This window comes from Kryptolebias marmoratus, linkage group LG17, assembly GCF_001649575.2.
Source record: "Kryptolebias marmoratus isolate JLee-2015 linkage group LG17, ASM164957v2, whole genome shotgun sequence".
Taxonomy (NCBI): domain Eukaryota; kingdom Metazoa; phylum Chordata; class Actinopteri; order Cyprinodontiformes; family Rivulidae; genus Kryptolebias; species Kryptolebias marmoratus.
This window is the reverse complement of record NC_051446.1, coordinates 13,341,505-13,353,586: the sequence shown is the minus strand read 5'-3', so window position 1 is coordinate 13,353,586 and position 12,082 is coordinate 13,341,505. Positions and strand designations below refer to the sequence as shown.

The 12,082-nt window shown below is 40.1% G+C and overlaps 1 protein-coding gene across 4 annotated transcripts in view; it reads left to right on the top strand.

The window, feature by feature from the left end:
* Positions 1-11,213, top strand: part of mpp2b (membrane protein, palmitoylated 2b (MAGUK p55 subfamily member 2)) — a 37,566-nt gene extending 26,353 nt beyond the window's left edge. For all 4 annotated transcript variants that reach the window (XM_017418598.3, XM_017418597.3, XM_025006444.2 and 1 more), the window contains 10 exons: positions 2,931-3,083; positions 3,295-3,450; positions 3,750-3,977; positions 5,642-5,773; positions 6,313-6,415; positions 8,232-8,300; positions 8,389-8,550; positions 8,961-9,163; positions 9,372-9,500; positions 9,851-11,213. In XM_017418598.3, coding sequence (XP_017274087.1) covers positions 2,931-3,083; positions 3,295-3,450; positions 3,750-3,977; positions 5,642-5,773; positions 6,313-6,415; positions 8,232-8,300; positions 8,389-8,550; positions 8,961-9,163; positions 9,372-9,500; positions 9,851-10,027 — 1,512 coding nt within the window. In that variant the 3' untranslated portion in view covers positions 10,028-11,213. The remainder of the gene's footprint in view (positions 1-2,930; positions 3,084-3,294; positions 3,451-3,749; positions 3,978-5,641; positions 5,774-6,312; positions 6,416-8,231; positions 8,301-8,388; positions 8,551-8,960; positions 9,164-9,371; positions 9,501-9,850) is intronic.
* Positions 11,214-12,082: the final 869 nt, after the last annotated feature.

The window sequence follows — 12,082 nt, the reverse complement described above, 5'->3', positions numbered from 1 at the left end:
AAATAAACATTTGAAATATATGAGTTTGTATGTAATGTATGAATATAATATACAAGTTTCACTTTTTATATGGAATTACTGAAATCAATCTACTTTTTCATGATATTCTAATTTTATGACCAGCACCTGTACATAGAACTGAGCAGCCATGATTATCACACACAGATAATCAAAGGCAGACTCCCGTTTTGAAAAAAAGACGCCCCTTGAGTAAATTACGTTAATGAGTGCTGATTTATTGGTTATTGCCTAATGATTAGAACTATTATCATTAGACAATAACTAATTTGTTCTCTGTTTTATTCAGTTGTTGTTTAGTCATAGAGTTGATGCCACATAAGCAGTTTGTTGAAGTTTGTCCACGATGTTTTATTGAGGTGAATATCTCATTATTCACTTTCTTGTCTATCACAGTGGTGTCAACCTTGTATACTAAAGTTTTGCAAAATAATCGAGCATAAATACATTTCCTGCACAGAAGCCGTTTGACTGTCTACTCTCAGCTGCTCTCATGTGCAGACCTTATTGTGTCGTATCTAATTCTTCATATCAACCCAAAGGAATAACGCTGCTTTCACAAACTGTATATTTATTGAGTTAACTTAGTAGAGGGAGACAGCACTGTCAGAGTTTCTTCCCACCATATCTTACTGTTTTTTTTTCTTTTCTCATGTCAAAGTTTTTCCTTCCACATTTTGCTAAAAGCACAATCCTCCATACATTTTCAAAAGGTGGAAAGTAATGCAGTCGATACCTCAACTTGTGCAAAAGAAGTACTACCTTCTCTCTGTGCACTTCACAGTCATTGGTTTCATTTAGGACATTTATCCCTCTGACACTGAGTGACCGTTAGATGATTTACACTGAGGTGAAAGCTGTTTAAACCCATGATCACCGGTTTGTGGGCTACTTGTCAGACTCACAAAGAGCCAGAGGTAAAAATATGTCCAGCATCTTTCAGTCATCCAGTTTTGTTCTGTTCTGAAAATCCAGGCATGGACTCCCTACAGGGATTTATAGGCAGCACTGCATCAAAAAACATCTGATATATTCCCCAAATACCAGAGCCTCTTCTGCTCCCTTGCGTCTCTAGTTTTTGTTATCTTTCACCAAAGGCTGTTTACATTCTTCCTCTGCAGAAAACAGCTCACGTATGATTGGGAGGCCTCATCTAAGAGCGTGACACTGATGTTTGTTTGTATGTTTGGGAGGATTCTTGGTGTATTGATGAGTGTTCTCATAAAAGATTCATCTGCTGATGCAGCCTTGCTTGAAGGATATGAAAAGGCTTTCCAAGATTACCGTTTCCCTTGACCCTGGTGATGGATCTATAAACATTTAACAAGCTTTCACTTGATGTGCTGAGAGGCAAAGAAGATGCCAACACAAGAATACAGGGGCACAAAATAAGTCCTGGCATGCAAGGATGCAGCATAATCACTTCAGTCAGTTGTGCTGATTACCATAGAAAAATGCAATTAGCTCAACTCAGACTTCTTTAAATAGTTGGTATAATAAATAAAGTTATTGACAAAATGACCAAAAAGCTGCTCAAAGACTTCCAATGTGCTTCACTAATAGCAGCTGACTGTGAGATTGACTGAATGATTTATACTGCATCAAATCAAGCATTCTGGGGCATTTAGGGCAACCTGATAGCTTGACCCTCCTTTTTGACATTTTCTGGTCTAGCTTGTTTTATTTCATCTAATTTAGTGACTCGTTTTTAGTCTGCAGTTGTTGTTTTGGGATTAGACCGCTGGAACTGTGAGTCAGGGCTGATTTGCAGCAGGGTGTAACAGTGTTGTTTGGTTTAGAAAATAGTAGCAACATAAACAGCCGTCTCATGGAAAAGTGACAAGGTAGCTGAGCCGAGGAGCTCCCAGAGTTTCATATCATGCAGGTGTAATTTGTTTACAGACATATTTGAGCTTTCATTGTGGTTTTTTTTATAAAGCTGTGTGTACTTGAGAGCGTAAAATGTTTGTGTAACACTTGTTTATTTCTGTTTCTGTGGTTTTGCTGTGTATATTTGTGTGTGTGTGTGTGCACGTGACTGCATTGTATCCTGTCTCTCAGCAGGGACTCTTCCCTCTTCGTCTGCAAACAACCACTGTTTTTTGCCAGAATAGTATTCGGTTCCAGCAGGCAATCCTCTGGACAACCTCTTAACAAAGTCTTTTAGTAAATTGCTTTCAGTGTAGTTGATAATGATTATGTTGTAGTAAATAATTAAACTTGCCTTTGATGTAAAAAAATACATTTTTATTCTTATATCTTAACCTTTTTTGTGTACAATGTATCATATTTTACTACAGTGACAGCACAGCTTATATCAGCAGTCTGATTCCTAGTTTAGGAGATTTTTATATTTTTAGTAAGTTAAAGCATCATGCATTGCTCTTTTGAAGTTTATAAGCATTATCAGTTGTTGAAAGTTTTAATTAGCATTTTTGATTTGGTCTATTGTGAACTTAGAGGTAGGATTAGGAAAATGATCCTGTTTTTATACAATGTTTTTATAGAAAATATGATGTTTACTTTCCATACTTGTGGTTACTTCTCTTACTATGTTATGTCAGTGCCAGGGTCAATTTTATTTCTATTGCACATTAAAAACAACAAACAAGTGCTTTACAAATCAGTCAAATGAAAAGTTAACACAACAGAAAACAATGAAGTGTAAGAAACAATAAAAGAACAGGTAAAAGCTAAAATAAAATACAGAATCAAAACATCTGAGTTATGTTTCTTCATAATTGAAAAAGGATCAATGATTGCCTCTCTCTAAGCTAGAACTGAAAGTGATACAATTTTTATTTAGTTGGTGGAAAATACAACACAAATGAAGAGTGTGAGACTAGGTTTTCATGTGGTAGAACTAACCAAGAGTAACGTGTTTTCTGTCTATTAAATCTGTTCAATCCAAGGCCCATGAGAGGTTTGAAGAACCCAAGCTTGAGGCTGTGAGCGAGAACAACATTGAGCTGGTCCAGGACATCCTGAAGGAGCTCAGCCCGCTCACACAAAGAAGCCAGGCAGCCGACGAGCTCGTCCGAATCCTCAAGGAGCCTCACTTCCAGGTTTGCAGAGTACTTCTTACCTCCTATTTAATTAACACCCTCAAACTCCTTGATTCATTTGCAATGAGATGCAAGTGTTCAAGCCAGGATTGTTTGTGTGTCTCTCTCTCTCTCTCTCTCTCAGCAACAGCTCCAAACAGACCACAACATTGCCCTCCTGATTAGTAGAGAATTTGTTGCCTGATTGTGTCCTCTCTCGCTCTGCTCGCAGTCACTCCTAGAGACCCACGATTCTGTGGCTTCCAAAAACTACGAGACTCCTCCTCCCAGCCCCTGCTCGTTCATGGACGCAGCCCTCAACAATCAGCCTGTTCCCCCAGATGCAGTCAGGATGGTGGGCATCCGCAAGGTGTCCGGAGAGCACCTGGTAAGACTGCTCAGTTAGGCTAAATGCACAAGAAAAAAACATGTCTTCAGTGAGCGAGAGGATAGACAGCACCTCATGCACTCACAAACACAAGAGTTGTTTGTAGTTCTGTTAAAAAGAGAAATCATTAAACTGATTTGCAACACATGGATGGGATTTATTTGCCAGGAACCTGCTTGTTGCTAATTAAAGGAAATAACAGAAAACGTTGCCAGGTGATCTGTTGCCCCAGTTTCTAGATAAGCATTCCTTCAAGGGATGTTAAGCCTTGAGTTTATTTACTGCCTCTTTGTGCAAAGGGAGTTACCTTTCGGGTGGAGAGCGGTGAGCTGGTGATTGCCAGGATCCTTCACGGGGGCATGATTGACCAACAAGGTTTGCTCCATGTGGGCGACATCATCAAGGAGGTGAACGGCAAGGAGGTGGGCAACGACCCCAAAGTGCTCCAGGAGATGCTGAAGGAGGCGAGCGGCAGCGTAGTGCTGAAGATCTTACCCAGCTACCAGGAGCCACACACGCCAAGACAGGTCCGTGCATTTCAAACAGGAATACATCCTAGAATAAATATGGCGTGTTGCTTTTTAATTTGTTTAAAAGTATACAGATATAATTCAACTTTTTGCCCTCCCGTCTGTAGCCTTGTATGCTGAGCCAAGAATCATTTATCTGATTATGCAGCTGGACTTTTTAGGTGACGCAAGCTGGTTGAATGCAATATATATACATTCAGGATATTTAATGTTTTGGCCCCTTTTCTGTGTTTGGAGAATGGAGTTATAAATTACTGTGTTGTGGCAGCTAATAAGCTCTGGCTTTCTGTGAGCCCGAGGAGGCCGGTCAAACTGAAGATGTGACCCAGTTTAGATGAGGGATCTTATCTGCTGATGTTTTGCCAAAAGGATGGGAGGATGAGAAGATGAAACGAACACAACTCTGTGACTGATTGCTCTCAGCAGTGGCTGAGTTTGAAGAAGCCATGCTAAATTAATTTTACACAAGACTAAAGTACACTTGAACATCATTTCTAGGAACATGATTCATAAAAGGTTTGTGTGTGAGGGGTATTGTTATAGACTTGGCACATACATTTGATGTATAGTTTACTGCTGATTAGTTTTAAAAGAAATGTTTCGCTGTTGATTTTTGACGGATTCTTCTTCATATCTGCAGCTATAATTAAGTTTATCTTAGTTTTATTATGTTTTATTGTTTTTGGTTTCTGGCAAAGAAGATTTGACTGAAACGGTTGTTGTTAAATCATTAATAATGTTGGAATTATTTAAAAAGAAAGAAAGAAAGAAAGATTTTTTTTTATAACTTCACTGCTGGTAAGACCTGTAAAAAAACAAAGGGCAACATTCAGTTAGTCATAAAAGCTGTAAATTTGCCAACATGTTATAAAACTTTATTTCCTTCCATTTCTAGTGGCTGTTGTCTGTTTTTATTGTTCTCTTAGCCGTGACTGCATCGTGCATCTCTCAAGGGGTAGGCTTTTCTTAAAAAAAAGCCCCTTTCCAATATATCTTTCCAAAACCTTTGTTTTTTACGGACTGGAGTATCTGAGTGTAGTTTTTATTGTGTGCACTTGAGATCTAAAAAGGCCTCTGCACACACCTCGAAGTGGCTGTCAGTCAGAGATTTTTAAAGGAAAAACAGGTTATGCTCACAGCGCTGAGAGCTGTGTAGGTGGATGGAGTGTTTGGAGTTAAAGTTCTCTTTAAATGTAATCCAGCTGTCGACACGTCCTGCCCGGCCTCAAGCCTGCCGATCGCTGAGTGACTAAACCGTAGCTGACAGCTCGATTTGGCTGCAGGAGACTGTTGTGTGTCTGTCTGCTCTTGTAGAGAAATGAGAGAAACAGCACAACGAGGACTGACGGGCTTTTTTATGTTCTTACATCAGTTCGGTACTAGACCAAAAAAAAAAAAAGTGCAGGGGGAGGGGATGGTTGCCATGGCTACAGATTTTGTCTCCTTTATTTCTCTGTCTCCCTCCCTTTTTCGTTTCCTCCCAGTTTCTGTCCTGTCAGTGTGGGTTTGGATTGACGGTTTGACCCACAAGCTGAATCCAGTAGATTTGAGATGAGCTCTGTGTTGCCGTTTCATACTGACGAAGTCCATCCACCCTCCTCACCACCCCTCCTTCTAAAATGCTGGTTTATTCAGTCCAACACGCTCCTCCTTTCTTTCAGGCCTTTGTGAAGTGCCACTTCGATTACGACCCAACTCATGACAACCTGATTCCCTGCAAGGAAGCGGGCCTCAGCTTCAGCAGTGGAGACATTCTGCAGATCTTCAACCAGGAAGACCTCAACTGGTGGCAGGTAAGTTCAGCCACCATGATTTGTACTTATCGTCCGCAAAAGGCAGCCATATTGTGTCTGTCTGTTTGATTTTAAAGAAGCTCATGAACCTCTAACAAAAGTTAATGAATCTCTTACATAATACAACTGATTACCTTTTTGAGTCAACCTGATTCAAGATGGCTGCCACAGCTAAGTGACCTTAACAAGCACAGAAATTGCTATAGTTTTACAGCTATTGAGCTACATTTTGACGCGGTAGTAGTTGAGAGTCTTGGTCATCACATACTCGGAGCGCTGACAAATTGCATGAGACAAACCTCTGTCCTTAACCGTTAGTCAACCCTGTCTGTGTTAGCAGAATATCTCATGCACCACTGGATGGGCTTTAATGCAACTCATAAAAGCAATCATTGGACGTTCATCTACAGCTGATTAACTTTAGGGGTTAATCTAACTCTGGCATAAAAGACGACAGGCAATAAGCATTTCTCCAAGGAATGCTAGGCCTCTTTATTTCTTTTTCTTGCAAATGCTGCAGCTGTGTGTTCGTTTCACAGGCCTGTCACATAGAGGGGGGTAGCGCCGGCCTGATTCCCAGCCAGCTTCTTGAAGAAAAGAGGAAAGCTTTTGTGAAGAGAGATATGGAGCTCGTTACGACAGGTAGAAGCGCCTCCAATTACGCACATTTCACACAGGTTTCTCCCCACACAAACAGCCTGGCAACAAGGACAACATCTGTTCTCTCTATGCAACACAAGTACTGCATCTTCCCCTTACCTCCCCTAAGAGATCCTCTCACGGTGAGTACATAAGAGCTGGTGACGAACATCAAAGACACTCAGGGGGCCCGAAACAATCTGCAGGTTATTAAGCTGCAGAATCTGACGTTCACAAACTGCCCTCGCCGAAACGGAGCATTGACTCACATCCCTGATCAATAATGATCTCCACTCATATACGACATGGAGCGAACAGAGGGTTTATGTGTTCACATCGATCTGCTCTATGGAGAGCCGTCGTCAACAGCAAAACAGGTGGTGAGTCATAGCGAGCAGTTTGCCCTTCACTTATGGAGGAGAGGACGATGACGGCCCAGCTCTGCCGGCCTTGGAGGCGGGAAAGGACACATCTGTCTTCTGGCACATGTTTCTTCACATTTTTACCCAAAACGTACTTAGAATTCAAATGTTTGGATTGCATACTTTTGGTTAAGTGAGATTTGACACTAAATAAAATATTTAATAAGTTGCTCTTTAAGCTTTTACGAGAGAAATTTAAAGCATTTGTTTCTCCCAGTTTGAAAACAACTGAGCTCATCCTCTTTCGGACAAATTTTCTGTCACATTGAACAGAAGGTCAGCAGATTGCCAAGTCACAGGTGTTCTCTGGCACCAAACTGGTTGCACAGGTTGATTACTATTAGTACACACTGCCACCTAGTGGCAGTTTCTTTCTATTATCTTCTAAGGCAGGGTCTGAAATCTGCAGTTCTGGGGCCAAATGTGACTCTTCGATTCCTCTGCAGTGACTCTTTTAGCAAAAATAACAAGGATTTTGCAAGTTTCCTGCAATATATGAATAAAAGTTTCTGTAACAGAATGATTTTATTAATACAAACAGCAAAACAAACGGATCACTTCATTAATCTAACCTTCAGTCGTACAGTGTGATCTTTCTTTGAAATCCACCAGAAAATTAAACATTTTTAAGACACTGGAGGCAAAATTCAAAGGGTGGGTGGGGGGGATTTCAGTACATATCAGTATATAGAATATATGGACCACAACACCCCTATTATACTAAAAACACTAAATAATAAATCATCAACTTAAGGTGATCTGTAAAGATATAAGTTATTTTGAGAACTCTGAGGATTAGAAAAAAAAAAAACTTAATAAATGTTAAAGTGAATGAAGGTCTCTGCTTTTCTCAGAGGGAAGTCAGTAACTCATGTTTAACTATCCAACAAACAAGTCTAATTTTTTCAGTAAGCTTTATTATTTCAGTGTAAACCAATTCATGTTTCACACATGAAAGACTCAAAAGTCTGCATTGTTCAGTGTTCATTCAGTGTTTAAGCTTTATCAGAAGATGGAGAAACACAATGTGTTATTCCTATGTTAACAAGAGCTTTTATCCTAACATGTAAAAATACTAACAAATGTCAACAATGTAGTTCTTTCATTTCAGAATGCAACAAACATGTTTTTTCTAAGTAGTCTTTATATAAAACCTATTAACGAGTTGTGTTATCGAGCAGGTTTTTCGGCTGTGAACAAAGTATTGTGAGAGAAGGGTTAATAAGAGCTCTTCTGATTGTAAAGGGTGCAGACCCCTGCTGTAACGTTTTGAATTTATGACCTAGCAGAGCTTTTACCGTCATAGTAAACGATTTCAGCTGGGATTTAGTTGAAATGGCAGCAAGGAAAAGAGTAATGTAAGGGGTTTGATTGAGCTGCGTTGCTGTCCGTCTCAGGTCCTCTGTGTGCGGGCATGGGGGGGAAGAAGAAAAAGAAGATGATGTATTTGACCACGAAGAATGCAGGTAAAAGAATCATCTCGTCTCGCTGCAGCTTCGAACAAAAGTACCTTGCAGTTTATCTCGTGCTCGTGTCTGATCTCTGCTTCAATAGAGTTTGATCGGCACGAGTTGAGGATTTACGAGGAGGTTGCCAAAGTCCCGCCCTTCAGGAGGAAGACGCTGGTTCTGATTGGAGCACAGGGGGTCGGTCGACGCAGCCTGAAGAACAAGCTGCTGGTGTCCGATCCCCAACGCTACGGCACCACCATCCCCTGTGAGTGCAGCCACTCAGCATCAGACCAGACAAACACTGTCGTTCTCTGTTAGTTTTTCTTGCTGTACCTAGTTTGCTGTACCTCTACAATTGATGAACTTTTGAACCCAACAAGATGGCCGCCACAACCAACTGACCAATATGCATCCCTTCAATAAATGCTCATTTCATTTGCTTATTTTTTTGTTGATACACTCTACTTTTTTCAGAGTTTAATTGCTTTTTTGTCCTATTTGTTTCTAATTTCAGTATGTTTTAAACACTTTCTCGTCATTTTTTTTCTGCATTTTTATCAGTTTATCCTTCCATTGGACCTCCTTTCGGCTATTATCCTTAAACATCCTTAAACAAACCTCTGCTCTGAACTGGCTGCTGATCTGTTTCTGTGTTTGTATCTGTCTTTGATGCAGTCACTTCCAGGAAGCCGAAGGTGGACGAGAGGGATGGTCAGATGTACTCCTTCATGTCCCGGAGCGAAATGGAGTGTGACATCAGAAACGGACGCTTCTTGGAGCATGGCGAGTACGACGGGAACCTGTACGGCACCAAGATCAACTCCATACACGACGTGATAGAAACAGGAAAGATCTGCATCCTGGATGTCAACCCACAGGTGGACTGCATTAGGATCTTTCCCCATTTTTCGGGTCTCATTTTTATATACAACTTGTTGTATATAAAACTTTATATACAACTTGTTGCTACATATATTTTCAGGCTGAGCAAAATGCATTTTAGCCATTTTCCAATGTATTTTTATTGAAGTTGTTTAATGTGCAGTGATCAGAATCCATCCTAATTGTGCCTGTCTTCCTCTGAAGGCCCTTAAAGTCCTGCGAACGTCTGAATTCCTGCCGTATGTCGTGTTCATCGAAGCGCCGGACTTTGAAGTCCTCAAAGCTATGAATAGATCAGCAATTGAGTCTGGAGTAGTCACCAAACAGATGACGGTGAGTTTTCATTCAGCCTCAAATAATTCAACATTACAGATTAATCTACATTTGATTCAAAGTGCGGTGTTAGTTGTATGCATGTTTTTTGTTTTTTTACTTTTCCAGTAAAATGAGTTCAAAGCACACTGTCCTAATGGATCACGTTCACCAAGAAGAAAATACAATTTTGTCCGTGTTGATTGATTCCAATAAGAAAGTTGAATCCTAACATTTAGACTTTTTTATTATACTAATTTTAATTTTGTTTTTGTTGTTGTGTATGTCCCCCATCCATGCAAATGCCTTTGAAATGTATGCCTTAAAAGTCTGAAAGGTCTGCGCTTGTCTCCGAAACCTGCCCCTGACAGGACTCTGAGCTGAAGAGGACGGTGGACGAGAGCGAGCGCACCAAGAGAGCCTACGGACATTACTTTGACCTTTGCATCGTGAACGACGGTCTCGAAGCGGCCTTCCGAAGTCTACGCGTGGCTCTGGACAAGCTGTCCACGGAGCATCAGTGGGTGCCGGTCAGCTGGGTGTTCTGAACGCCGGACGGGTTTCATCAGAAGGGGGAGGAAGAGGGGGAGAGAGAGGGGGAGGAGAGCTACTTCCACCGCACCTGCTGCTCAGAAATCAGCGCAAAAGACCAGCCTCATGTAGAGCATCTTTTTTTTTTTTGTACAAACTTAGTGTTCCTCTGTTGAGCCCAGCGTCGAGATGTAATTTATTTGTCCGAACTGGAATAATCTTATTGATGTTTGTTCAGAAGGATTTAGAGTCGAGGTGTTAGTGCATTAGTGTGAGCGTGTGTGTTCTCCTAAACGTGGATAAACAATGGAAGGACAGTTTTAGCCTTTGCAGATTAAATACTTTATGTAGTGGAATGTTTACATTGGATGAGTAGGAACGACCGACGGAAGATACCAAATGTCACATTTGTAATGAATACTCAGCATTTTGCCGTTTGATCATATGATTGTTTAAAAATGTGCTTAAATCTCATTAATCGCCTACTTTGATTTGAGAGTTAAACAGCAATAGATGATGATGAAATCCACATGCAATACGTTTACCGACACACTCCAATGTGGACGCTCACCGGGACAGTCAGAAACACAAAGAGGAGGGGGTGGAAGATGTTTCTGCTGAGAGATTTTATTTTCGTCATCACGGTTTGTTTTCGTCATCACCAAAAGGTGAAAGGTGAACAATAATGTATTTTATTTGTTTGTCTTTTAGCAAATTATCTTGTGAACTACAGAATGAACTTTAATGAAACTTTCAGAAAGTAGTCATTGGTTGTACATCTACAACTGATAAACCTTTAAACTCGACTCAATTCAAGATGGCTGCCACAGCCAACTGACCTTTGCAAACACAAAAATGGTTGTAACTCAGTCAGTTTTACAGATACTGAGCTAAAATTTGGTGTGATAGTAGCTGAGAATCATTCCCAACACATAATCTGAGAGCTTCACATTTGGTGCGATTTTTGCATAAAGTTTTACCATATATTACTGAAGTCAACTCTGTCTGTTAGCAAAATATCTCATGAACCACCAGATGGATTTCAATGAAACTTACAGACAGTAATCACTTCATGTACGTCTAAAACTGATTACCTTTGAGAGTCAACCTGATTCAAGATGGCCGCCACAGCCAATCGACCTTAGCCAACACAGAAATGGCTACAACTCTGTCCGTGTTACAGATGCTGAGCTAAGATTTGACGTGGTAGTAGCTGAGAGTCATCCCCAACACACACTCCAAGCGCTAACAGATCACATGTAACATTTGTAATATTTGATCAAAACGGCGGGAACTCTGGCATGAAAGGCAGCGAGTGAAAGCATTCCTTCAAGCAATGCTAGGCCTTTAATCTTTTTCATGTTAGTGGCTATGGTTTTATTTGAGGTTTTTAATTTTTTTTTTTTCTCGTCCTGTGCTGGACTCTGATTTGTTTGACATTTTGAGAATCCAGCAGAGGGGATCACTGTGTCTCACAACGACCTGCCTGATTCTGTTGGAGTTTCTTTTGTAGCACTGATAACATTTAAACCCTGAAAAGAAGCAAGAAAAATCTCCTAAGTAGCCTAGACTAGAGTATGCATTGTATATTGGAGGGGAAAACATAATACCTGAACATTACTTATTGGACTATTAATGGACGTACTTTTTTTTTTTTTAAATGTTCAAGCATTTAAAGATTTTACAAGTGGCTTCAAGGTCATATTTAGTTTTGCCTTAATATGGTTCAAAAGCCAAGGAAACATTTTATTTTTTTCCATCTTGGAACATTTCACTTCTTTTGATGTACATGTTCTTTATCAGAAAAAAAGACAAAACAACTCTAGCAACTTATTTATTTAATCTTTGTTTAAACCTGTAAGTACTGAACTGTAATAAAGAGTGTATAATATAACCTAAAACAACACTCGGTGCTTTGATTCTGCTGGTGTTTAGATGCACCGACATTGTAGTTTGATCGTTAATTCTAAATGACACTGTTATAAAGTCATCATATAATAAATAATGAAAACAGCGAGGTTGTAAAAATGCACAGGAAACAGAATATGGAGGCTCTGTTGACAGTTTAGCTG